At 40.6% G+C, this 25,382-nt stretch overlaps 3 protein-coding genes across 3 annotated transcripts in view; 2 read left to right on the plus strand and 1 right to left on the minus strand.

Moving 5' to 3' along the window:
* The window catches only part of LOC127595537 (acid-sensing ion channel 1-like), a 33,160-nt gene extending 30,862 nt beyond the window's left edge, over positions 1–2,298 (plus strand). Inside the window, exons 8-10 of the mRNA XM_052057135.1 lie at positions 95–186; positions 308–387; positions 1,899–2,298. Coding sequence (XP_051913095.1) covers positions 95–186; positions 308–387; positions 1,899–2,015 — 289 coding nt within the window. The 3' untranslated portion in view covers positions 2,016–2,298. The remainder of the gene's footprint in view (positions 1–94; positions 187–307; positions 388–1,898) is intronic.
* Positions 2,299–6,739: 4,441 nt separating this feature from the next.
* Positions 6,740–11,965, plus strand: LOC127595552 (glycerol-3-phosphate dehydrogenase [NAD(+)], cytoplasmic). The gene is made up of 8 exons (XM_052057156.1): positions 6,740–6,889; positions 8,554–8,731; positions 8,967–9,107; positions 9,209–9,347; positions 9,953–10,065; positions 10,428–10,664; positions 10,750–10,856; positions 10,957–11,965. Exons 1-8 carry the CDS (start codon positions 6,846–6,848, stop codon positions 11,051–11,053), a joined length of 1,056 nt encoding a protein of 351 aa, XP_051913116.1. The 5' UTR covers positions 6,740–6,845; the 3' UTR covers positions 11,054–11,965.
* Positions 11,966–12,806: 841 nt separating this feature from the next.
* g6pd (glucose-6-phosphate dehydrogenase) lies at positions 12,807–23,288 on the minus strand. The gene is made up of 13 exons (XM_052057125.1): positions 23,252–23,288; positions 19,591–19,712; positions 16,962–16,999; positions 16,724–16,832; positions 16,415–16,632; positions 16,069–16,227; positions 15,030–15,155; positions 14,772–14,865; positions 14,511–14,697; positions 14,179–14,414; positions 13,990–14,066; positions 13,779–13,871; positions 12,807–13,700 (listed from the first exon to the last, which is right to left on the minus strand). The coding sequence occupies exons 1-13, from the start codon at positions 23,271–23,273 to the stop codon at positions 13,610–13,612; spliced, it is 1,572 nt and encodes a 523-aa protein (XP_051913085.1). The 5' UTR covers positions 23,274–23,288; the 3' UTR covers positions 12,807–13,609.
* Positions 23,289–25,382: the final 2,094 nt, after the last annotated feature.

Consider the following 25,382-nt stretch of genomic DNA (forward strand, 5'->3'; position numbering starts at 1 on the left):
CAGCCCTGTTATAAAGATACATTCGAATTGTTCTTTCAGTTTTGAAAAATTGCAGTTTGCTTTAAATGAAAAATCTAAACTCTGAAATCTGCAGGGAGAACCTCCTGGTTTTGGACATCTTTTTTGAGGCTCTCAACTATGAAACAATTGAACAGAAAAAGGCTTATGAAGTGGCCGGACTATTAGGTATGGTATTTTGTGAATCGTCTATCACTGGAAAGAGTCAATTTGTTTTTATTTTGTTTTTTTATGGTTTGACGATCATTTTAACTTGATGATCATGCATGGCTTGTTTTGAATATTCCAGGTGATATTGGTGGTCAAATGGGACTTTTCATTGGCGCAAGCATACTTACCATTCTGGAGATATTTGACTATCTTTATGAGGTGAGTCACTGATGAAGAAATGCAGTGGATATAAAAAGTTTACACACCCTTGTTCAAACGCCAGGTCCAACAGGGAGCATTTCAAAACGGTTTCAATCACGACTCTAACCTGTACATATTAAAATCTTTTTGAAAGGGAGAATAAAAATGAACAACTGACAGCCCAAATATAAGACGGTGTTTTTTGCATTGAAATAAGAAAAAGTGGGGGTCGTCTTATATTCGGGGTCCACGTCGTGAATGTGGCGCCATTCACGACGCAAGATGGCGCCACATATCATTGAAGCGAATGCAGAACTTGACTCCCCAGGCCAAAGTGAACCCCTGTCACGAAGAAGAAAAATAAAAAATACCGGTAAGAAAGAAAAGAAAAGAATAGAAGAGATAACAGAAAATGGAGAAACGTAGTGACAATCTGAAGAAAAGTGGACCGAAGATCGGCCAGGTTAACCGGCAGCTGAGGAGAAGTTATGATGTAATTTACATTTCAAAACCCAGAAGCCATTCATTTTCGAATGTGATTGCACCTTAGTTTACATATTCAAATGTTCAGATATTAAGATTTGAATGAGGAAAAATAACATGCTTTTTCTCTCAAATATATTGTTAGAATCATTTGTTTCAGATCTACTGTAATTATTTTCTGTATAAAAATTAATTTGCTGTTCAAAAAGACTTTTTTCAAACTTGAGTCTTGAAAAAGAGGGAGTCGTCTTATAATCAGGGCCGTCTTATATTCGGGCCAATACGGTAAGATGGTTGCACAAGCGTGCACGCCTCATAACGGACCCTGTGGCTGTTCAGAATTAATCAATCACATTGAAACCCATGTTCAATGGGAGTCGGCACACACCTGACCCCATTTAAAGTGCCTGAGTAACCCCAAATAACATTAAAATACAGTAATATAATTTTTCCCTATTGAACACAATCCATTTTATGAAATAAAATATTTGGTATTATTAACCCTTTCATGCACCCTGTACCAGGTCACACGATAAATGTCCATTGTAGTAACCGCTGTCCCTGAAGGGGTAAAAGAAAAGGCATCATGTTAAGTTTAAATTAATAAATAGGAACATTCTTGTTTTTTAATTCTTCGTAGTAAGGCGCAGTGTCTCATCACCGGTGAGCTAATTTTAGAACAGACCGGCAGGCTACACGTTTTGCCCTTGCGAGCTATGGCCCGCTGTTGTTATTGTTGGGTTTTTTTTCCTCTGGACAATGCACATTGACCGAGAAAAAAAAAAAAAAAAGCATCGGTAACAGCTGCTCTGACGTCTCCCTCCGTCCTTCCTGTCCCTGTAACATACTTCCCCTCTCGAAAAGAGTTAATTTCCTTTTCAAATCGAGTACAACAAGTTATAGGTCACGTTTAGGCTGAAAAAAAGGTTTGAAATGATTTTTTGTTTTGGAGTCACAAGAACCTAACATTTCAAATGGGGTGTGTGGACTTTTCATATCCGTGTTAGTTAAGTTAATCTTTGACCCTTGTGATTGTATCTTCTCAGGTGATAAAGTACAAGCTGTGTGGCTGCTCTGATAAAAAGCACAAACACGACAACAATGATCAGGGTACTGTGCTGAGCCTTGATGACGTCAAGTGTCACGTCAGTAACTTCCATTAGGTGTCCACAGTTTCGGAAAGCCTCCATGGACTTTGTTCACTTTCTGTCAGCCAACAGGCAAAAGTATATCAACGTGAACTTGCCTGAACTTTGGGGCAGAAGCCAAGAAAATGATATTTCTCAGATGGCAGAAGTGCAGCGATGAACACAAGTGACTTTGAAGGAGCTGTCGGGTAATCACCCATACAGCTCATCATTCTAAAACATCAACATGAACAAAATTGAAGTTCCCCCGTGTTCCATTTATCAGCAATAAAAAAGATGTTGGTTTGCTGTTAGTGTAAATAGCAAAGATTTTTAAGTCATTCATACTTGCATGTAACTTGCATCGACTTTTCAACAACTTGCCATTTTTAATTCTCATGCCATCTGAGACGGGTCTTCCCCTGTGAAGCTCCAGAAAACATCTCAACGCTGTACAGCATTCTTCCGGTATTCTACCTGATTGTGCAGGGGTAATTGCAAGTGCACGTGCAAGTAACTGAGCAGCGATGTTTCGAGTACACTATTTAAATGATACAAATTGCCACAACCAAATCCTACATTGCCACCATTGACATTTGTAGAGCACCCGTAGTGCACATTCAGAGTGAAAGAATATTTCATGCTCTTGCTGAAACCTTTGATTTACTTCCAGTGGCAGCTCAAAATATCCGTGCTAAAAGAACCACCAGCAACATGACGTCTGGTCTTGAATTTCCCCTGCCTAACAATCTCTGTTTAGAATACTTAAATTTTACTGCGGATGTCAGGTGTGTATCTTTTGGAACTGACGTGTTCCCGTGAAAATAAAAAAGCTGAACCATCTTGGGCTGAAATCAAGTGGAGCACAGTGCAGCACTTTCAAATACAAAGAGTTAAAATACAGATGAGGTTGCTTTAGCATGCACGTATGTTTCCGATGTCAGAAAAGAACACGTTTCCAGCAGTGCCTGCTTGAAAGTTTTCTATTGTGACATTCCATGACATCTTATTGAGAAGGGATATTGTCAGTCATCCCCATTTTGCTCGATGGTCCAACAGCTCTACCATTAGTTGACATTGAAACAAAAGATATAAATATTGCAGTTAGTATGGATCATAACAGCATTGTACGAGCACTGCTTAAATGGTATATTCCTGGACTGGGTTTGGTATGCGCCTGTTTTCTGTTTGATGGCATTAGTAAAGATGAAAATTCAACTTTACTTTTTGAGTTTTGTGATTATAGTCAGAGCTTCTTATACTGTAGCAAGATTGTGTTTTGCAGTGTGCACTGCATGAAATCGTTCACATCATCACTGTCCAAAGAAAGTATTACTCTCCAGATGGCATGTTTTTAAGAAATCTGACACACTTTATTTGCTTTTCTGACTACCAATTCTGTATATAACTCACACAACATGGAGATACATTCTTTCATTGGACGAGGTGTGTTTTTTGTATTTGTTTTTTTTTTTTGGTTTAGGCTTTCCTATTTTTCTTATGATGTCATTGAGGAGATACCTATAAATTATGGCATTGACGATAGTTTCATTAAAATTCCAGTTCCAAGATGATATTCAATGCTGTCTTCCAAGTCTTTGTTTCTGAAAAACGTTGGTTGCACTTCCTGCTCAACTTGCTCCGTCCGTTCCTCCACAGTTTTAATCCATTCTTTAAATAAAAAAAAATTATAATACATCAACAGAGCGGTTCCAGAGAGGGTACCGGTATTTGTTTTTCTGAATTTGAACAGAGGTCCCTTTGTACGAAATGTTCAACTCATACATGGATGGATGGATTCACACTCATTCAGAGCACCCAGAAGTTCCTGCCGTACTTCAAATACTGCCACCATGGGAACGAGTAGTCTGCCATACAAATTCCATTTCTGTATGCATATCCAAATGAATGTGAATCCTTTTTATTACTCACAAACGTACCTTTCATATTGGGTTGAAGTGAGAATCAAATGTCATTCTTCTAAACTGCGCGCCGATTTATTTTTAAAGCCCACAGAACACCAGACTGCTGAATCAGTGCTTAACAGTTCCTCCATGAGTCTCTGGTCTCTTGTTCAAGTCTTACACAACAAGGTCCTCTTTTATTCGACGTCTGCAACACTGATGTTTGGGGGGTACATCTTGTGACTTTTAATGTGCTGGTTGTATTTAAGGTTAGGTAAGAGTGGACAAAGACATACTAATGCACACAACTGCAAAGCACTTTATCTGATAAGAGAATAAACATCATCATTTAATGTTACTCATTTCCTAAGCATAAAATTATGATTATAATTCTGTCATAAATACAGCACACTTGATCAAACTTAGTCATCGAATCAGTCTCACGGATGCGCAGTGGCCACAATGGCGTCTCTTGAAAATAGGGGTCCAAGTGTAACCAGTAATGTCCGACTGCGTTGTGTTTAAGTATATTGATGATTCTTGACTTCTTGAATTGGCTGTGATTACCGGTAATCGTCTAAATCACAAAGCCTGACAAAATTAGCAGACAATGCCCTCCTATCAATTAGAGTGATACAGTGTGCCCCTACAAGATTTATATGGCACAGCAATGTATTAAAATACTTCAACTTATAAATAAAAACAAAAGTTGTTTTCTGTCGTGTTATCAAGTGAGGCACATGTGAGTCCAGCTGTCGTGTTAACGTGGATAACTTTTATTTTGCTTTCCCGAAGCGTATATCATCTCCAGTCACTCTCTCGTCTCCCGCTCTCGAGGCACACCATGACGTAGTCGCCCCGCGACTCTATCGTCATGCTCTACACGATTACACCACATTTTCCAGCTCGAAAAATACTTACCGCTCCATGGACTTCAAAAGAAGGGGAACGCAAACATTTTTGTTCCACCCTTTGATAGTAAAAGGACACGTCAGATATTTATCATTTCACAGATGTTGTATACCGGTAATTATAATACAGAACAGTCCATTTTTACTGGCCCTGCTACACAAGTATTATTGAAATGGTGTCAACTTAGTAAACAGCATGAAACAAAATGAAGAGATTGGTCGTACAATAAATGAATTAACCCTTAGGTCCTTTGAAACAAAAAAACCCTAAGTTACGCGTTTTACAATTTTGGAAATGATGTATGTTGTGTTATACAAACATTCTTTTTTTTTTTTCAAACACTCAAAATGTTCAGAGGCATCTGTGCTATCCATACATATATAGTTTTTATTAGTTCTTTGGGATTTTTTATTCTTTATTTTTTGCAAAAGGAAAAAAAATATTGTGTCTGGAGGTCCCAACCAAGCCCTACTAACAATCCCGACCGGACGTGTTCATGTAAAATGCATTGGTTTGAAGCCTCCTGCAAAAAGGCAAACTCATTTGCGATCCTCTGGCGCCACCTAAAAGTTGCACAATTGGAATGAATTATAAATATGTTATAATAATAAATAAATATTTATAATAAAATTAAAAATATGAATTATAATGGGTCTCTATGGTGCAAAATATGTAAATTGTGAAGATTACGGAATCAAAACCTTTTTTATTATTGCTGCAATGCCTAAGAATTATCAGCCGGTGACGTCATGAAATTTCGGCCATTTTAGAACCCCCCCATACGTTTTAGCTCTCTCGTGTTTGTCCGAATGCCTTTGCCTTTGATTGAAAGACATAATTTTGCATTTATCGCAAACGGTGGACTATGAGGGTTTTAAATAGGCAGAGAAAATCCATCTGAGCATCTGTCAATGTTTAACTACCCATTACTTACTTGCTTGACCGTAAAGGGCTATTGTTTGCTTGCGTTGTGATTAACCTTTGCAAATAGTTGTTGGGAATAAAGCCAAAAGAATACAATGCGTTTCCTCCAATGGTTTAAGTATACGAGTAAATGCAAGATTTCTGTGCTGTAAAAATATGTTGACACACCCCTGTGCCAGGCCAGGTTTTTCCATGTTACATACAACCTGTACAACTCAATTGAATTATATAAAGATGTACTGTATTAGTGTCCCTGCAAGACAATACATCTTTGTTTATGTAGCGCTTTCACAACAGCTGCAGTTGAAACAAAGCAAATACAAAATATCTGATGAAAATTTGCTGCTTAACAGCATTATACTTTGATTTTGTATTAGTTAACCACTTGTTACACAAACTGCAGTTTATGTAACAAGTGTGGGAGGAGGGGGGGGGGGGGTAATTAAGACTCTGAACCCACATAAATGTATGATCGCAATGTATTATCACAGAAGCACAACAGAAGCCCAAAAAATATGTTAAACAATTTTTCAATTTATTTAAAAATTGGGATTGGGAAGAAAAAAAATGCGTGCAATACCTAAATGTTATGAACCCACAGACAATTCGCAGTTGTGTTATCTTAACAAGAAACACACCTGAATTTGCCTTTGCGGCCCACTTAAATGCTATGGTGGGCCCCCGTGCCTTGAATTTGACAGTGAGATAATCCGTTTTTTAAAACGGCATAAAAAAGGAAACACGCTCCCAGATATTTATCATTATGCAGCTATTGTACTTATAACTGGCCACGAATTAGAGTTTCTTAATTCTACTTTCACGGAGACTGAGTGATTGTGACAAGCACAGGACGATTTCCGGTAATAAGGATAAGTGAGTTGAGGTGTGAGTGAGACAGTTCCCCGAGTTCCTTGGAACCCACTAACCTCATATCGGCTCGATGAATGAGTGACCCAGCGGGTTGGAGCGTCGATTGCAATGGGCGGGCCGGAGTCTCCCCTCGCGTGAGCCAATAACACGATAGGCTCGGCGTCCACCTCGGCACATTTGGCAGGCAGCAGCTGCTTGAACGTTGCGTAACCTCTTCAAGAGTTCACTCACCCACCCATCGATTCGCATTCTCACCATGGCAGCCGCGAAGAAAGTCTGCATCATCGGATCTGGAAATTGGCAAGTAGTAGCAGCAGCAGCAGCAACGCTCCAAGGTGCACAGAGCGAGGGAGGCAGGCTGGATAGGGCTGATGTTGAAAACGCGTGGCCATCTCTCCGGTGTTCTCCGGTGCTACTTATGCTAGTCAAATTAGCATTATCGGGTGGCCAACGGCTAGCTAACCGGCTGCTTTTCGCAGAGTACTTGCTTTGCTGATCTCTTGCTGCTACTTCAGCATTTAAATGGCACTGTCGTCCTTTTGGTGGTATACCTCCGAAAGGAGTGCGCGAGCTCAACGGCTGTCATTCGCTTTCGGTTATATTTAACGCCGTGGTTTGGAGTTTGTGTGCGTAATGTTTCGGCATCTGACGCGCACTGCTGCATGACGTCATACGTCACGGCCCGTTCATACATGATAAAATACATGATACATTTCACACAAATTGCGTGTAAGAACTCAATTAAAACATTCATATATGAAATGGAGAATGCGTTGTTATGAAGGCGATCGCTTTAAAAAATAAAACTTAACGTGGACAATCTAGTGACTAATTACTAAATGTTCAGCCCCCGAGTCATGGTCTTACAGTAGCATTTCAGACAATATCCTGAACATAATACAGCCTGTGCATGTACTAAAAAATACGTTCACCAGTGATGCGACTTTACCTTTTTTGTGTCCCCAAATGTATTTGTGCCCCCAAATGTAGTTTTGATGCTGATTTTTAAAATGTCCTCTTGTTATGGAGCACATCGTGGTTGTTTTCTTTTTAGATATTTTCATTTTTCATCTGTAAATTAAAAAAAAAACTTGCGCATTGAAATTTTAACCATGCATTTTAATTTATATCTATGATGTTTGGAATAATTCTACTTGTTGCAGAACATAACCATTAACTTATATTTAATAAATATATTACACATTATTTTAGTAATTAATTATTATTTAGAAAACCTGATATGCTAGAGAAAAAATGCAGGGAAATTTGGAACGAGTTCAAAAAGTAATCTAGAAAAGTGTACTTGCATCTTTAATTTTAAAAAATGTACAAAAAATTGTTGACCAGTGTCATCAACAATGTGAAAAATCATCAATATGATGAGTATTTATTCGTTACATAGATGAATATCACATATGTAATTAAAGGTAATTTGAGTACATTTATTTTTTCAGAAGTGTGTCTCAAATTGATCGCCCTCCGTATGAATCAGTGCCTAAGTAGCTCTTAGTTTTAAAAAGGCTGGTCACCCGTACAGTAGCTGAACATTTGATAGATAGATAGATAGATAGATAGATAGATAGATAGATAGATAGAGAATCATTGTTTGAATCCCACTTAATCATATTAAACCAAATTTTTAAGTATTCCTTAACATCTTGTGTAATTCTACACTGTAGGCAGGCAAAATTTAGACTTGCTTATGTTGTCCACTGTCAGAAGGCACACTGTATGTGTATGCACTGTTTCCATAGCATGCAAAAGAACAGCATGGTTATTGCAATGGAGTTTTTATAAATCTGTATAATTATATGACACAAGGATTAGGATTCATAGGCTCTCAAGTTCTTTTCAACACACATAACCAAGTGCCATCGCATCCTTCACACCAACCGAATTTGAATGTGACTGTAATATATTTTGGGGTCAAGTCCAAAACTAACCAAACATTATGAACAACACAGGGGCTCTGCCATTGCCAAGATAGTGGGTGTCAACGCCGCTCGGAATTCCAAATTTGACAACACGGTAAAAATGTGGGTGTTTGAGGAGTTGGTGCATGGGCGCAAACTGACTGAAATTATCAACACTGACCATGAGAATGTGAAGTACCTTCCTGGGCACAAGCTACCAGCAAATGTGGTAAGCCCATGTTGGTTTCTTGTCATTTACCAAAACATTTGTGGAATGTCGCTTTGCATTCACCGCTTGCTAGTATGCATTTTATGCTTCCTATGGATATTATTTCTATATGCCATTTTATGTTAAGGTCTTATCGGGCTCCGTGTTTGTCCTCGTGGTCCCTCAAAGAATATTATCACACATAGAAATGCATCAATGACATTTTCCTTCTTTCCATGCTGCCATTTCTCTTCAGCTGGCCGTTCCAGACCTGGTGGAGGCATCCGGTGATGCAGACATTCTGGTGTTTGTCATCCCGCACCAGTTTATTGGCAAAGCCTGCGACACCATGAAGGACAAGATAAAGAGTGATGCACTGGGCATATCTCTAATCAAGGTTTGACTTTGCGGTATTGTTGCTTCACAGTTGATGTCATGCTCTTAAAGGGGCCTGATGTGAATACACAATAACATTTGTATGTGATTGCTTCTTTGTAGGGAGTTGACGAGGGGCCTGATGGACTTAAACTCATTTCTGATGTGATCCAGGAGAAGCTCGGCATTGCAATGAGTGTGCTGATGGGGGCCAACATTGCCAACGAAGTAGCTGATGAAAAGTTTTGTGAGACTACCATTGGTTAGTCTGAATTTATTGCATGGAATAAGCTTGTCTTCCACCCCATACCCACTACAAATCCCAGAATGCACCACAGCTGCTGTAGCATATATGTGGTTCTTTAAATCAGATTGAAGAGGTATTTCATGGCAAATCTGAAGGCATGCAGATTTGGGTCAATGTATTTTTATTGCATTTGTGTTTTTCCGTACCACCTATTTTAAAGAGAGAGCTGCATCAATACCTGCTGGTTGTAGGTTAATTTCTCTGTATGCTTGCTTTGGAATTGACTCCACCTGCAGTGGCAAGAACACATAAATTAAGCTTGTTGTCTTTTCAGTATGGGTTATTGTTAAATGTGCCTTTTATTTCCTTGTTTAAATGAGACAGGGTGAGACAGACGAGGCCAGGTTTGGCTTCGCATCCCACAGTTTTTGTCACATTTCAGACAGCCTGTGACTGTGTTTTAAGCCACCCCATAGGTGAGGAGAATCTTAGTAACTGGTGATACTGTTGAGAAAATTGCTTAAAGAGAAGAAAAACAAAAAATGTTGGCACTAGGGTTATCATGCATCATTTACAAAAAGAAATAAATAAGTGCTTATGGCTGAGTTTTCATCTTCCAGGATGCAAGAACGAAAACCATGGGGCTCTTCTAAAGGAACTCATGCAGACCAGCAACTTCCGTGTGACTGTGGTGCCAGAGCATGATGTGGTGGAAATCTGTGGAGCATTAAAGGTGAGCATGAATAAAGCCATTGACTACCAAAAATGTGCCTTTTTTGAACTTGTATTTGTTGTTTATGTGGGCTTTATGGGGTCATATTTTTACATGCAGCATCACAGAGCTAGATAATTGTCACAGAAAATGGCAATGACTTATTTAAACAAACTTTGATGGCCAGTGACTGTGATGCTAAAATGTACCCATAATACCATTAGATCTTATTCAAAGTAATTCCTTTGTTCCAGCAGACTCTGAAATTGTATGTTTGCTTCATTGGCCCATGAATTCATGAGATAGTATTGGTATATTGTGCAATATTGATGAGATAAGCTGAATTTCATGGAAATAGTTTTTTTTCTCTCCATGTCCTACAGAACATCGTTGCCGTCGGGGCAGGTTTCTGTGATGGTCTGGGTTTCGGGGACAACACCAAAGCGGCAGTGATACGGTTGGGACTGATGGAGATGATCGCATTTGCCCGCATTTTCTGCACTGCCGGGCCCGTGTCCTCTGCAACCTTCCTGGAAAGCTGCGGTGTCGCGGATCTCATCACAACCTGCTACGGTGGCCGCAATCGCAAGGTCGCCGAGGCCTTTGCAAAGACAGGGAAGGTAAGTGGGAGGAACACTACTCAAGTGTGTGACTCTCTCTGAATTTTTAATAAGATGTCACTGTCATGTTCTCTCTCTTGGTCAGTCTATTGAGGAGCTGGAGAAAGAGATGCTGAACGGGCAAAAGCTGCAAGGCCCAGCCACTGCAGCTGAGGTCTATCTCATCCTCAAGCACAAAAACTTGGTTGACAAGTAAGCCAAGCATCAACACACACACAGCCCAACTTGGGGGAATCAAATGATGTCAGTCCACCTAATTTTTCCACTGACCGCAAACTGTTTCCTCCCCCAGGTTCCCACTATTCAATGCAGTCTATGAGATCTGCTTCCAGGGCCATCCAGTCACAGAGTTTATCAGCTGCTTACAAAACCATCCAGAGCACATGTAAAAGTCAAACAAACTGACCAAGTGCCTTCTACATGGAGAACGTTACCACGTCATCCGTTACTCATCCGAAAACTCGCTGTGACCAGTCACTTTACAGCTGTGACACAACAGTGGCCCTTGTGATCACTCCATGGAGACCCTGCATAACAGTTGTTTTTAAGTCACTCATTTTGTCCTTCGCCGTAGGTTAAAGTGCTTTTTCAGTTTATGAAATCATGCTGAAACTTAATAGATGATTTTTTTTCTGTTTCGATTTTCTTGCCAGAAGAGAAATCCAGGGTTTCTAAATATCATACTTGACTTCCGCCACTAGGAGGCTGTCAACAATGACTCGACCAGATTTAGTACAGTATATGACTGCCATTCACATAACATTGTATAATGTTTGTGGGGGCATGAAAAGCACGAATTCAAATTCGAATATCCAGCAGATATGGACAACGTAATGATAATGATGCCGTCCAGTTGATAGCTGTCCATTAACGGAAGCTATTTGATCAGAACGTCACCCATGTTTTAGTAGCTTTTTGTGTCCGCAAATCATTTCCTGTCTTGCACGTTGTATTGATAACGCAACTGTTTTTACTCAACGCAAGTGCCTTAGAATGCACGGTTGCTACTCGGTAAGTCTTGGCTAATGCACCTATTTGTGCAAACCCAATACTACTTCTGAAATGTCCCTCCACTTGTTAACATGACTGCCTAAGAGCTTGCATTTTTTAATGTCAACATTTGTCATTTGTGAATAAACTGCTATGTTGACATTGGTGGAATAATTGTTCTGCACACAGAAAAGGTTTCGCGGCATTTCATCAAGGTTGAAAGAAAGAAAAAAAGGAGGGTTCATAACATTTCTTGATTTGAAACATAATTCATGTTTTTCCATATAAAAGGTAATTGTGTTTAAAATCTCCATCTAGTAATTGCAATGCATTGTGTGTAGCAGACGTTTCGTCAGATGAGTCGCTGCAGAAAGCCAAACTGTGGTTGTTCTAACTGGTGCTCCCGTGTTAACATTCCCTTTCTGTACACCTTCGAAAGAAATGGCTTTTCACTCTACATCAGGGGTCACCAAACTTTTTGAGAGTGAGAGCTACTTCATGTGTCCTGATTGTGTGAAGGGCTACTAAATTGATACACGTCTAAAATAACATTTGTACAAATGACATTTAATAATATTAGAACATTAGCTAGCTAGATGTATACTGTAGCTAGCTAGTTAGATAGCTAAATAGGTAGCTATAGAATCTATAATACTGCCCATGTTTGCATTTTTAAATCATAATTTCTACGAGCAAATCACAATCCTAGCACTGGCGGGCTACTGGTGTGGTCCTCACGGGCTACCTGGTGCTCGCGGGCACCACGTTGGAGACCCCTGCTCTACATTTTCATCGAGCGGTCACAGTTGTTCACTGTACGCTGTCGACATGACCGGAAATAAAGCTCAGTTTCCTAGCTCATGAAGATTTGAGTTTGGCTTGCTGTTGACCTGCGTTAACATACCCAGTGTATCTAACAAGTAGTGATGAGAGTGCAATAATATTTTACCCAAGTTAGAACCACTCTCCGCACCAAAGAAGGAAATGTGGTGGTTAAAACACTTGCAGGTTTTATTAAAAGGAAATCTCTGGAATTATCTAGGGCAAAAAATATATACAAAAGCAGTGTAGCAATTGCTGCGGTAAGCTTACAATATATATTTCTATCTGGAATTACAATACAGCGCTTGAATAAAACTACCATGAAACGTATTCATACAGAAGCAAAAGTAGTTTATTTACGCATGTAGATATAGTAGTAGTGCCAGCATTACATGAGTGCAGAACAGAGCAGCACACAGTTGGTCATTACAAGGACATTCAAAGATGTGGAAACCTGCTTCACTTTTCTACATCTAAAATATGGAATGAACTTGAATAAGTATGAACATGCAAACAAAAGGGAATGCAATCAGAGGGAGGCTTGTTGAGAGTGCTTGCCTTCTAGCCCGAGAGGACACTTAAGACTATTCCAATAAAAATGCTGCAAAAGAAACTATCAGCATCCTCCCGTGTGTCTATTTGCAGGAGGCGATCTTTTGATCACAGGGAGAGAAGGTGGGGGGGAAAAAAAGAATGGAATCAAAGCTTTGTGGTGATACAATCATAATGACTTTTGCTTCTGCACAGTACTTCATGTGGTAATGTTTTACATTACCATCTTTTTGGTCAAGTTTGAGACTGCTGAATGTGACAGTTGACGAGCTTGGGAGCCAGTTTATCAGACTTATGTGTAAAAAAAAAATAATAATTTGGTTTTGTTCCCAAAATAAGTTACCTGTTCCCCACAACCAACCAGATGGTGGGATAAAGTCATGATGTAAATTCCTCACTCTTTTGAACACCTGATGCAGTGGCGCAGACAAATAACCTGTTTACCTGAGATATAATAACTGGAGCCACAGTATGGGAAAACCATCACTCTGTAAAAGCATGCTGGGACACTGTGTGGCTCAAACGTGGCACACCCCTCAAACTATCCTACCAACCTAATTACTCCCTAAACTCTGCTTAGCTCAAAGTTTGTTGGGGTTCACCCATACATAAGTGCCTTCATAGCGGAATCCAACTTTCTTCACAAGGTCATCTGCTTCTGCTGGTCCCCGGCTAGAAGGAGGGAGGGGGATGGTCAAAATGTGTTTGTGATGTTTACTTCCAATTGAGGATATAAACACTGTCACGAACCTTCCATATGTGTAAGGAATCGGTTTTGGCTTCTCTTTGTCAATTTGGTGTAAGAGCGGAGTGAAGATCCTCCAGGCTTCCTTTAATTCATCACTGTAGAAACGTGACAATCTTTTAATATTTGTACCATTTTTAAAAAGGCACATTAACTGCTTGGGTAGGCACCGTTAATCCTACCAAACAGAACCAACAGGCGACATTGACTACAGACCTGCGTACAAAGTGCATCTGACTCCCACAGAAGACGTCCAGAATGAGACGCTCATAAGCATCAGGTAGCTTCACATCCTACCCCAAAAAAAAAAAAACAAGGATGATTATTATGCATTGACAGGTCGAACCCCTATTCATAATGCGTGCTAGCCTTCCATGCAGCCCAATGAATGTCGAGAACGCATGCCTTATATCTGCTCTTGTAGGTGAGGTCCAGCTCTGTCTCCTCAGGGCTGAAGTACACGCCAGGTTTCTTGCTCATCATCTTGGCATAGACGGCTTCATTGGGTTGCACACGGACCACCAGCTCATTGCGGCGACACTGATTTCCAAAAATGTCCCCCGGTACATCTGTGAATTGCAGCCGAACCTCGGCCTTCCTCTCATTTAGAGCTTTTCCGCAGCGAAGGATGAAAGGAACGCCTGAGGAGGTAGCAAATGTTGCAACTTAGATCCGAATAAGTGCAAGCGACAGATTTGGTTGTTGTGGAGGTTTTCCAAAGGGCAACCCAACTTTACCATCCCAGCGCTCATTGTGCACATAGAGCACTGCTGTGGCAAAAGTGGACTGAGTGGATCCTTTTGGGACTGTGGGATCATCGAGATAACCGAACTTGGCATCTCCTTCGCCCTCTGGGTCACCCACATACTGACCCAGCACCACATCTGACATTAAAATTGGGTTGATGCATTTCAGCACTTTGACCTTCAAGAAGAAAAACATATCAAAAGAATAATTCATGAAATCCCATTTTGTAGCGATAAGAAAGAGCATTGTACCTTTTCGTCCCTGACATCATCAGAGCTGGTGGAGGCTGGTTTCTCCATGGCAACCAAAGATAGCAACTGGAGCAAGTGGTTCTGCATGACATCTCTAATCAGGACAAAGAACAGGAGATCACAGAAAGGAAGCTGCGACGCCTGCCCCGCTGCACGTGATCACGCTGATTAAGACAGCTGATCGTGTGGCCAAATCAAGTCTTCTCTTCCTAGTCAACAGCATAGAACTGCAGCGTAATTCCAGTTTTGGCCACGCACCGGATGATTCCAAAGTCATCGAAGTAGCCTCCTCTTCCCTGAGTGCCAAAAGGTTCTTTGAATGTCAGGACCACACAGGCCACGCTGTCCCTATTCCAGATAGGGCCAAAGATGCGGTTTCCAAATCTGTAACCACAGCAAGTTGAATGTCCTTCAGCGGCACAACAGAGGAAAATACAGCTGTTCGTGACAACTAGCTTCTCTTCTTAAATGACCATGTTTGGTTTCTTGTATGATATTGGCAGGGATCTCAACCCTGAATCAACTGAAAGTTAAGCATTTGAAAGTAATTCCTTAATTGAAGAACAGATACACATGATCACAAATTCTGTCCTTGCTCCTTTAAATTGCTCCTTTACACAGTATGACTATTGCCATCATGTAGGTCATAAGACACAGTTCAGATTCTGAGAGGTACTGATTTAACAGTTTATTACTGTGGTTATCGTTTGCAGTGATGGGTCAAGGATTCCAATTGCACAATCATTTATAAGATTGGTGCATATATGACCTAGGCCTGTTGACCCCGAGTTTGACCATGAAATTGCACTTGTGAATCACATGACCCCAACATTTTTTTTCCCATGAAATGTAATTTCTCAAATCTTCTCTGAAACATACAAATGATTTAAGATATGTACAAAAAAATCATCAAAATCAGATTGATGAACCCACTGGATTCTTTGGCACGGAAAGACCCTAATATAGGACTGTATTGCTTTCAGAAAGTGTTTCAGCTATTTTGGTGACCGTATATAACGTTTTGGTGCAACGTCCGGTTTACAATTTTTGCATCAGTGGTTAGGACTGCACGACTGTCCGTGTTTTATGTTATGTGTTGAGTTTATTATTTTACTTTATGTTAACTGTTTTGTTAAGCGCTTTGTTACAGCTGCCGCTGTTGTGAAAGCGCTATACAAATCAGCATGTATGTATGTATATCTCATGATGTATTATCTCCAAAAGTGTGGGTGACCATCCCTAATTACAGAATTTTCAAGTACAGACAGAAATCCCTGTTTTTTTTTTAACTTCTTACCGAAGCACCATAAGGTTCTGCACCATTTCTTTGCCTAGATAGTGATCTATACGATAGATCTGGTCTTCTGAGAAGAGGGAAGAGAGGTGAGCAGACAGCTCTTCAGAGCTCTGAAGGTCATGTCCAAACGGCTTCTCTACAATCACTCGGGTCCAGCCTCTGCAAAGAACAGAAGGGGCATAATTGTAAATCATCATTCACATCCAAGCCATGACCTGAGCTTCTAGCATACTGTACAGCATACGAAAGTAGGTCGGCTACCGCCTGCTTGCGAAACTTTTCTTCAAAACATTCATCCATACACTAGCGCACGGCAAGCGATATGGGGGAAAAAGCGTTGACTGACATTTCACCCATACAGTGCTGCTTTATGTTCTTGGTAACATCGTGGTAGACTGTGGGTGGCAGAGCCAAGTAGAAGAGCCGGTTTGCCTCCGATCCTCCCGGCAGAGTGAGAAGGTGTTTATTGAGATTGGAGAAGGAATCCTCATCTGCATATTTGCCACTTATGTATGAGTTCCTGCTGAAGAAGACTGACAACCGATCTGCTTCAGAGTCTGCCACCTAGGTCAGGAGATGAACAAGGGGGGGGGGGGGGTGATACCAGTCAATCACAGCCAGTTGACATTGCAAAGTGTTGAAAGAGCACTACTACCTTGAGGTATGGCATGCACGCAGTTCTGATAGCGTCAACTGTCAGGTCAGAGCGAGCAAAGCCAATGAAAAATGTTTTTTCTGGGAGGAGACCGTCTCTGAACAACCACCTGGAAGAGAACTTTCAGAAGTGACTCAGTACCTCTAGAAGTACTAGTCAACAGTGGAACAGTACATGGCATCACTATTTGCAATATAAATACATGTGAGGAATTTTTCTAGCTCAGAAGTTGACTGACCACAAAGTTGGGTAGATTTTCTTCTTGGCCAGATCACCCTGCAGGTCCAAACACATGTAGATTTTAAAATATTGTAAGGGTTCCCTGCAAACTTATCCAAGTCACCCTGCTGAACTAAGTAATGACTTGAAACAAGGGAACAGCGAACAGCTCTTCAACACCCCAAAAAGGAAAACAGGTGACAAACCAAATTCTTTTAAGCAAAGGGGAAATTGCTGAAAGTGGGTAGAATAATACTTAACGACTTTAGTGTCAATGAAAGGTTGATGCTGAAAACGATGAATTGCATACTATTGATGTCAACTCAACATATCTAACATAAGTGTTGCATCAAATACAAAAATAATTGAAATATTGTGTTGAAGGGCAGCTGAAACGCTGAACAGGAATCAGTGGTACTGAAAAATAAATAAATGGATGGTGATGCCAGAATTTTGCTTGATGCTTGCCATTAAATTCGATACAGCAGGTGTTCCGTTGATCTGCCATTGAAGCGACCTTAAAGAATTTTGCTGACAGCCATTGACATGTCCAAAACACCACACCTCAAGTGCAAACAAAGCAAGAGAAATGATATGCATATGTACTGGGTGTGCACCAACAGACTAATTGTTCATTTGATTGCATGAACCTTGACATTGTTGGAAAAAATGACGACTCAAGTTTCATTTCATAGCGTCACAACCAGTTAAATTCCACTTCCTCATCTTCCTCTTGTGGCCAGCAGGTGGCAGCCGTTTTTACAATTCTGTAATATTGTACTCAAATCCAACACACAGAAAGCAGTTCCATTTGGAGTTCAACTCAAACTTTCTGTAAAAATGTGCTTCCAAAGGTAAGCAAAACTTAGAGTTCAACCATGATGATGTTGACATCACATAAATTGTCCGTTAATCTCATGAGATCCCCGCTCAATTAGCAGACAAGTGTAATCCCAAGTGTTTTTGGCGAAGCAGCATCAGCTGTCGTGAGAGTCTTTGGATGATGGCATCAAGTTCCCGGTTGTGGCCTTGGTTTCAGCATTGCACGATTTACACAAATAATATAAAAATTAGATGAATCACACGTCTTCAATAATGACTTGTTCATTGTTAAATTGGCCAAAGGACTTGGTGGTGAAGCAAGAAATTGTGAAAAAAGGTGGAGTGGGAGTGTTCTGATAAATCATGGTTGATGTTGCTTTTTTCACTGCAATTTCTTTGTCTGTTAATTGGCGCTCAGGAACACATCACATCTCTCCTACCCTTTGATCAGTCCTCCACTTTTCACTTTTGCTGCTAAGAATTTAGCAATCTGAAATGGTAAGGATGTGTTCCAATTTCCTGTGTTAAAATAGTCAACTGTGCTTTTTGTGCGTGTTCAAATAGATGGCAGGTGCTCTGGTGACATTGCAGAATGGACAGCAAGTCGAAGCAAAGAGGAACCTCGAGGTGATGCTTTTGAAAGCTTGGTTTACTGTGCAGCTCTTGCTTGAAGGGGCTTGGTGAAATCACTTTCAACATCTCCTCAATCAGATCATGTGCAATTACTGCAGTATTTTTGGAAGACTTACAACATATGTTTTAAAGGATTGGTACAGTACGTGTCGAGAGGTAATGCAAGGGGAACAAGTTTCAGATGCCTTTGGCACAAGTTCAAACAGTATCACTTGTGCTGACATAATCTAAATGCTTTGTTTCACCAAAATGTCCACTAATCCATCTTGGAAAGAGCCAGCTGAACCAATTTTAATAATACGGGCTTGTGTATTTAAAAGAAAAATCTAGATTAGACAGTGATTTAACAAATATTGTATGTCGGGAGAAAGGAGACTTAGAATCGCTCCTCTTTCAGCTATAACTGTATCCAAAAAAAAGTGTATATAGGAATGGAAAGAGAGATATACTGTTCATGTTGATTATCATACACTGCATTATATTTTTATAATATACTGTAGTGAAGTGGTTACCTGAATGCAGGTCTGGAAAGCAGCTGTTAATCATTAAAATTATATTTCCCCATCCAGTAGGCATTATAATTAGGCTTGACTGGACATGATCAGGATTTTTGAGCTGATCTTGGATCAGTGAGTTTAAAAAAAAAACATAACCGATCATCAATCTGATCAGAAGATGGACCATTCTATTTAAACTACCGGTACTTGTTTATTTACTGGATGTGTGACTCTTGTTATAGGGACCGGCCTAGCCCATGAATGCTATTCATTGCTTATATGAATATCTGTGATCTGGGTTTGCCTCAAGATGTCAGCTTACTGGACTCGTCCGTTAGCTAGCTTGTACTCGCTCGCGAGCTTGCTCATCAATTCAAAACAAAGCGGCTTGCAGTGTAGTAATATTTAACATTACTTGTTTTTATTATGGTCTATATAAAATAATCTTTTCTATCACTACGATTTCAAAGGTGAATAAATTTATCGCTCACAAAATATAGACTGGCCATTGTGGTCTGCACGGGAAATTTCAGCAACTTCGCTTGCCGTGTCTTTGAAATGTCCTCTTTCGTAATCTGATCAATGCCATCATTTTGAACTCACGTCTCAGTTCCGCCCCTAAGACCAGGCTCAATTATTGAACAGGCAGCTAATTTGGAAAGGGACACACAGCTGTAGCCACACTTCAATTCTCACCGAGGCTCCCATGATGATAAACACATGAACATCGGAATGTCGGAACTCATGATCGTTGTGCAGCTCCTTCCTCAGCTCTCCAAACACCTCGGAACGTGAAAGGGGAATGTTGCTCATTTTCTCTACAAAATAGAAAATAAAGGGGACAAGGCATGTGATGCAGAGAATGGATGGATGGTTAAAAACAGTGTTTCTTCACTTGATAAAAAAAACATGAAGAGTCCAAATGGAATTTGATAACAAAAAAAGAGTTTATCTAATCTTATGTGCTCATGTTGTTGTTTGGTCTCTACATTACGACTCATTTGTACTTTCCACTCCTTACTTTGTCAACATAGGATTTTTTAACCTCCCTTGATGAAAACATGAAGTAGAAAAAGACTATGATTAAGATCTTGATTGATTAAAATCTCTCTGACAGTTGTGTAAAATAGTATTTGTCCCCTTCCTGATTTCTGTGTTCTTTGCGTATTTATCACCAACAAAAGGTTTCAGCTCATCAAACCAATGTTAATATCACACAGAGAGTACCAAAGGAAATGCAAAATGCTCTTTCTAAATGCCAATTTAAATTTAAGGCGCAAAAAAAAAAAAAAAAAAAATCAAATAAAAAATAAAGTCCAAAACTACCGGTCCCTATGTGAAAAAGTAATTGCCACCCTTGTTAAATCACTCCAGCGCCGGCCTTCCTGTGTGGAATTTGCATGTTCTCCCCGTTCCTGCGTGGGTTTTCTCCGGGTACTCCAGTTTCCTCCCACATTCCAAAAACATGCATGGCAGGCTGATTGAACACTCTAAATTGTCCCTAGGTGTGAGAGTGAGTGCGGATGTTTGTGAGACTCTGTGGCCTGCGATTGACTGGCAACAAGTTCAGGGTGTCCCCCGTCTGCTGCTCCACGACGGCTGGGGTACGCTCCAACACGCCCCACAAACTTTGTGAGGATGAAGCGGATCAGAAAATGAATGGATGGATATTACATCACAATGTAACTGATGCCAGTTTTGGGAAAGCCGAGTTCAATTTCAGAGGCAACACTGTAGCACACTAGTTTTGTTGAATCAAGAAATCATATAAATAGAATCTGTCAGACAAAGTGATGTAGGCTACAAGATCACAAGAAACAAACGCATCATGTTATGAGCCGAAGTAATTAGGGAAAAAAAAACTTAGAATCTATCAGTCTGGAGGAGGTTACAAAGCCATTTCCAAGTCTCTGGGGCTTCAGCAAACCACTTTCAGAGCCATTATCCGCAAATGGATAAAACTGGGAAAGTGGCAAACATTTGCAGAAGTGGTTAACCAACTGCAATTACACCTATGATCTAGGAGATTGCAAAGGAACCTAAAACGACACCTAAAGAACTCGAGACCTCGCTGGCCTCAGTTCAGGTCGGTGTTCACGACTCTACCATAAGAAAGACACGGGCCAAAAATGGCATCCAGGGGAAGAGTTCCCAGAGCGAAAAACACTACTGTGCAAAAAGAACACAAAGGCTTGTCTCACATTTGCCAAACGACATGTTGATGATCCTCAAGACTTTTGGAAAAACATTCTGTGGACTGATGAGTTAAAAATTTAACTTTGTGGAAGCTGTGCGGCGTGTTACGTCTGGAGTAAAAATTGGCAACATTCGATAAAAAGAACAGAATACCAACAGTGAACCCTGGTGGTGGCAGTGTGATGGTGTGTGGCTGCTTTGCTTTCTCAGGACCAGGAACAACTTGGTGTGATTGATAGGACAATGAATTCTGCTGTCGACCACAATATGCTGAAGGAGAACGTCCGACAATAAGTTTGCACCCTCAAACTCAAGTGCTCTTGGATCAAGCAGCAGGACAACGATCCCCAAAAAAGACCTGCAAGTCCATCTCTGAAGGGCTCAAATAAAACAAAATTAAGACTTTGGAGTGGCCGAGTCAGAGTCCAGATTTGAATCCAATTGAGCTGATGTGGTGTGACCTTAATTAAACAGGCCGTTCGTGCCAGAAAGCCCTTGAATATGGCAGAGTTGAAGCAATTCTGCAAAGAAGAGTGGATTAAATTTCCTCCACAGTGATGTGAAAGACTCATCACCAATTATCGCAGATGCTTGATTTCAGTTATTGCTGCAAAGAGTGCCACAACCCGTTAATAGGTTTAGGGGGAAATTACTTTTTCACAGAGGGTCAGAAAGGTTTGTTTTTTGTTTTTGTCTAAATAAAAGGGCATTTAGAAACTGCATTTTGTATTTTCTTGGGTTGTCTCTGTGTGACATAAACATTGTTTTGAATAACTGAAATCTTTGTGTGTGATGACTATGCAAAGAACACAGAAATCAGGAAGGGGGCAAATACTATGTCACGGCTCCTTAAGGCAGAAAAAGCAGGAACAGCAGCAACCTGAAAAAATGTTAACCAGAGAGCATTAATGACAATGACTGATGCAACAGATTTGGAGAAGCAAGATATTCCCAATTCGGTGCCTTATAAGATGATTAATGATTTTTGCTCCAAGAATGGTTTGCTACCAAAGTGTTGTCCCTTTTTTTCCATGTGCCAAGTTGTCAACATGAGTATTGTATGTAAAGTGAGTGCATTTCAGAGTCTGCTCTTTATATCTTACATAATGTATTTAAATAAATGACTCAAATCCCTACTTCAACTATTACCAGACTTTTTAATGCAATTTATACAGAGTGTACTGTTTTTGAACTGCTGTATGTGGAACACTTCTTGAGTCCTCTTATTGAAAAGTATTAAAAGAAAAAGTAGAAATAACATTAGCAGTTTATGAAACATTGTGAGTATTTTAACCCCCCATTGACAATAATGTAATATGCCATGGGAATGCGTCATTTCTGGCGAAGGGCGTATTGTGCAAAATTACTTCCTCGTCCAATTATTCTCCACTCAAAGTGCAGGTGGAGGAAATTCCACCACTTTGAGTGGCAAGTAACACGTTGCACAATACTTCCTGGACTACTGCATCATTATTTTAGCATCAGCTTTGTCGCTTTGGATCAATATATCAAATCAGACGTCGTTTAACAGTAATAAACAAAAGACTGCAAGAGCACGTGGGTGGGGGCTCAACGTGCTAAAAGCCCTCCACAGCGAGTACAACTCCCGCAAATAGCCCGAGACAAACTATAAGGATATTAGTCAAATCCTCGACTAAATCCCTATTAAGCGGGGATCAACCTTTCCGCTGTGCACCTTGATAGATGACCCAACTCGTCAAATCTTTGAGTCCATTATTGGGTTCTCCGTCTATTATTTCAACGGCGAAATGAAACGCTAGCGGTGGTTTGCAAAAGCCAAACGAAGTAATGTTTGCCTGTGATACTTTCGGAGAGGCATTTTGCAACGGGCTGCCGGGGACCAAAAGCGCCCTGTCATCAGTGTTTAGCTTCACGTGCTGTTATGACAACACAAGCTGCTTCTTCCAAGCTAGCAAGCGGCGCCGAGCTCTCCCCCCCCCCAAAAAGCTTATTCAACGGAAATAAAAGTGTTACTTACGTGGCCGTTGTCAAGAAGAAAAACGCACCACAACAGACCACAGTTTGTGTACGAAGAAAACTGTACAAACGAAAAACGCCAACGAACCGGGACGATGCGCTACTTCCCCGTCCAAGTGACAAGGAGGAATTGGGCGATGTTATTGGTTTGCGAGGAACTCACCAGCGCTCGCTCGAGTTCCCATTGCTGCGGGGTGACGTCGCGGCCCAGCTAGTGGGCGGGGCGACAATGTACAGCACAAGCACGCCGCCTGTGCGCACACGCGAGCTCTTGCCACGCGCATGAGACAGGGAAGTTTATGCTAACGGTGATTAGAAAATGGATGGGTGTTTTCGAGAAAAACAAGAATTTAATCATCATATAATTCGATTCGAGCAAAACCATCAACTCCTATTTTAATGAGATATTTATTGGGTTTATCATAGATTTTCCTGGGTTTGGAGCACCGCTGCCACAGTTAACGTGGGCACCTGAAAAATATTGCTGAATAAATCCTTTACAATTCTTTAAAGTTACACTTTATTTTAAGACAGAGATGGACAATCCTTGAAAAATCCTTCCAAGAGTGCATTGAGACATGGCATAGAAGCTCCGGAAAGGTGTGATGGTGTTAATTTAAAGGCGAAAAACTTGTTTAGATCTCAACCATCTCACCAGTTATTGCCCACAACTCGTATGCTAGTAGAGGTTTTCCTTGGATTTCATTCAGGTGGACAATTGGAATAGCTCAAAAGAAGGTAGCAGTCATTTCTTACCTTAACTCATTCACTCCCAAAGATGTTTTTCAACGTCTTTTTAGACTTGGTCGAGAATTGGCTGGTTTTGAACGAGTTAAAAATGTTGTACCATTGTTCAGTAAATGTTTTTGAACATGTGTGGGAAATTGGAGGCAGAAAAGAAGAAATTCTTCCCAAGTGAAAAAAAGCAGCCTACTTCCGTACCAAACATGGCAGCAAATTGATCCTTTTACGTCTCGCGAGGACTGATCCCGTGTTAACCCTCCAAACAGTGTTCTGCTGTTCTACTGAAGACAACCCGGGGCTGGAGAAGTCTGATCATGAAAGCCAGCCGTTTTTCCTTCAGTTTCTTCCAAATGGCTGGTGCAATCTGTTGCCATCTACAAATGTGTTTGATGCAGTGGTTTTACCAGTGTTCCCTTTTGAATTGCATTGTCAATTGTTTTTTGTTATATGTGACATTTAGAAAAAATAATGGGTTAAAGTTCTTCCTTTTGGAAACAGCACAAGTCTGACAAGAATGAGGAAATGAATTTCACAGTGTTTCCTCATACACTTAGTTAACTTAAGGATGGTTGACTGTTGTTATAGCTTCTGTTCTTCCTTAGCTGCTTGCCTTATGCAGTATATTTCAAAACCCACTCAACACTAATTGCAATATGTTCCAAGATACTCGTTATCAAAAATCATTCCTCTTGTAAAGTAAATTCAATGAGACAATGAATGGTATAAAAACTTCAGCACACTAAAAGCGGGATGGCCGGTTTACTCACTTGTGTATTCACGTGTTTGCGTACAAAAGCTGCCTGACCGGTTAAATCATGTCAACTAAAACTGCTATTATACTGTGACTTCAGATCAAAACTGCTCCTACTAGGAGCATAAATCCATCCATCCATTTTCTAATCCAAATATCCTCACAAGGGTCGCGAACGTGCTGGAGCCTATCCCAGCCCTCTTACACACTAGACTGGTTGCCAATCTATCACAGGGCACACATAGACGAAACACCATCCACGCTCACAATCACACCTAGGGACAATTTAGAGTCTTCCATTAACCTGCCAAGCATGTTTTTGGAATGTGGGAGGAAACCAAAGTACCCGGAGAAAACTCACGCAGGCACAGGGACAACATGCAAACTCCACACAGGAAGGCCAGAGACAGAATCAAACCCTGCACCCCTGCTCTGTGAGGTGGAAGTGAAAACCAGTCGACCACCATGTCTGTTTTCTATGGTTACTTTCAAACTCAAAGTTTTACTTCAGTTGCTAGCACTAAGCTCTGATTCCATGAACCAATGTTATTTCCAGTCCAAATTTCCACCATTGCAGTCTATCGCATGCTCAGACAAAGAAGAAGACACTTGCAGGCTAGCCAGCAACATTTCACCCTGGTGAAGGAGGTGACCAAGTGCTGTAGCTAACATTGATTTCTGTAAAGCCCTTTCATACAATACTCACAAAACATCACGGCTATTTTACTTGTGGGTGGAATTTAAGGATGAACCGTAACTGCACTCTAACTGCGGTGGGAAACACCGGCCCTCTTGCACT

The sequence above is a fragment of the Hippocampus zosterae genome, chromosome 2 (genome assembly GCF_025434085.1).
Source record: "Hippocampus zosterae strain Florida chromosome 2, ASM2543408v3, whole genome shotgun sequence".
NCBI classification, from domain to species: domain Eukaryota; kingdom Metazoa; phylum Chordata; class Actinopteri; order Syngnathiformes; family Syngnathidae; genus Hippocampus; species Hippocampus zosterae.

Coding starts and splice junctions, on each gene's coding strand:
- LOC127595552 (XM_052057156.1), top strand. CDS start 6,846: ATGGCAGCCGCGAAGAAAGTCTGCATCATCGGATCTGGAAATTG. Junction 10,066..10,427: donor AAATCTGTGGAGCATTAAAG/GTGAGCATGAAT, acceptor CATGTCCTACAG/AACATCGTTGCCGTCGGGGC. Junction 10,665..10,749: donor CCTTTGCAAAGACAGGGAAG/GTAAGTGGGAGG, acceptor TCTCTTGGTCAG/TCTATTGAGGAGCTGGAGAA.
- g6pd (XM_052057125.1), bottom strand. CDS start 23,273: ATGGGAACTCGAGCGAGCGCTG. Junction 16,228..16,414: donor CAGCACTGTATGGGTGAAAT/GTCAGTCAACGC, acceptor TGTTCTTTGCAG/AGGCTGGACCCGAGTGATTG. Junction 15,156..16,068: donor CAGAACCTTATGGTGCTTCG/GTAAGAAGTTAA, acceptor CTGTGGTTACAG/ATTTGGAAACCGCATCTTTG.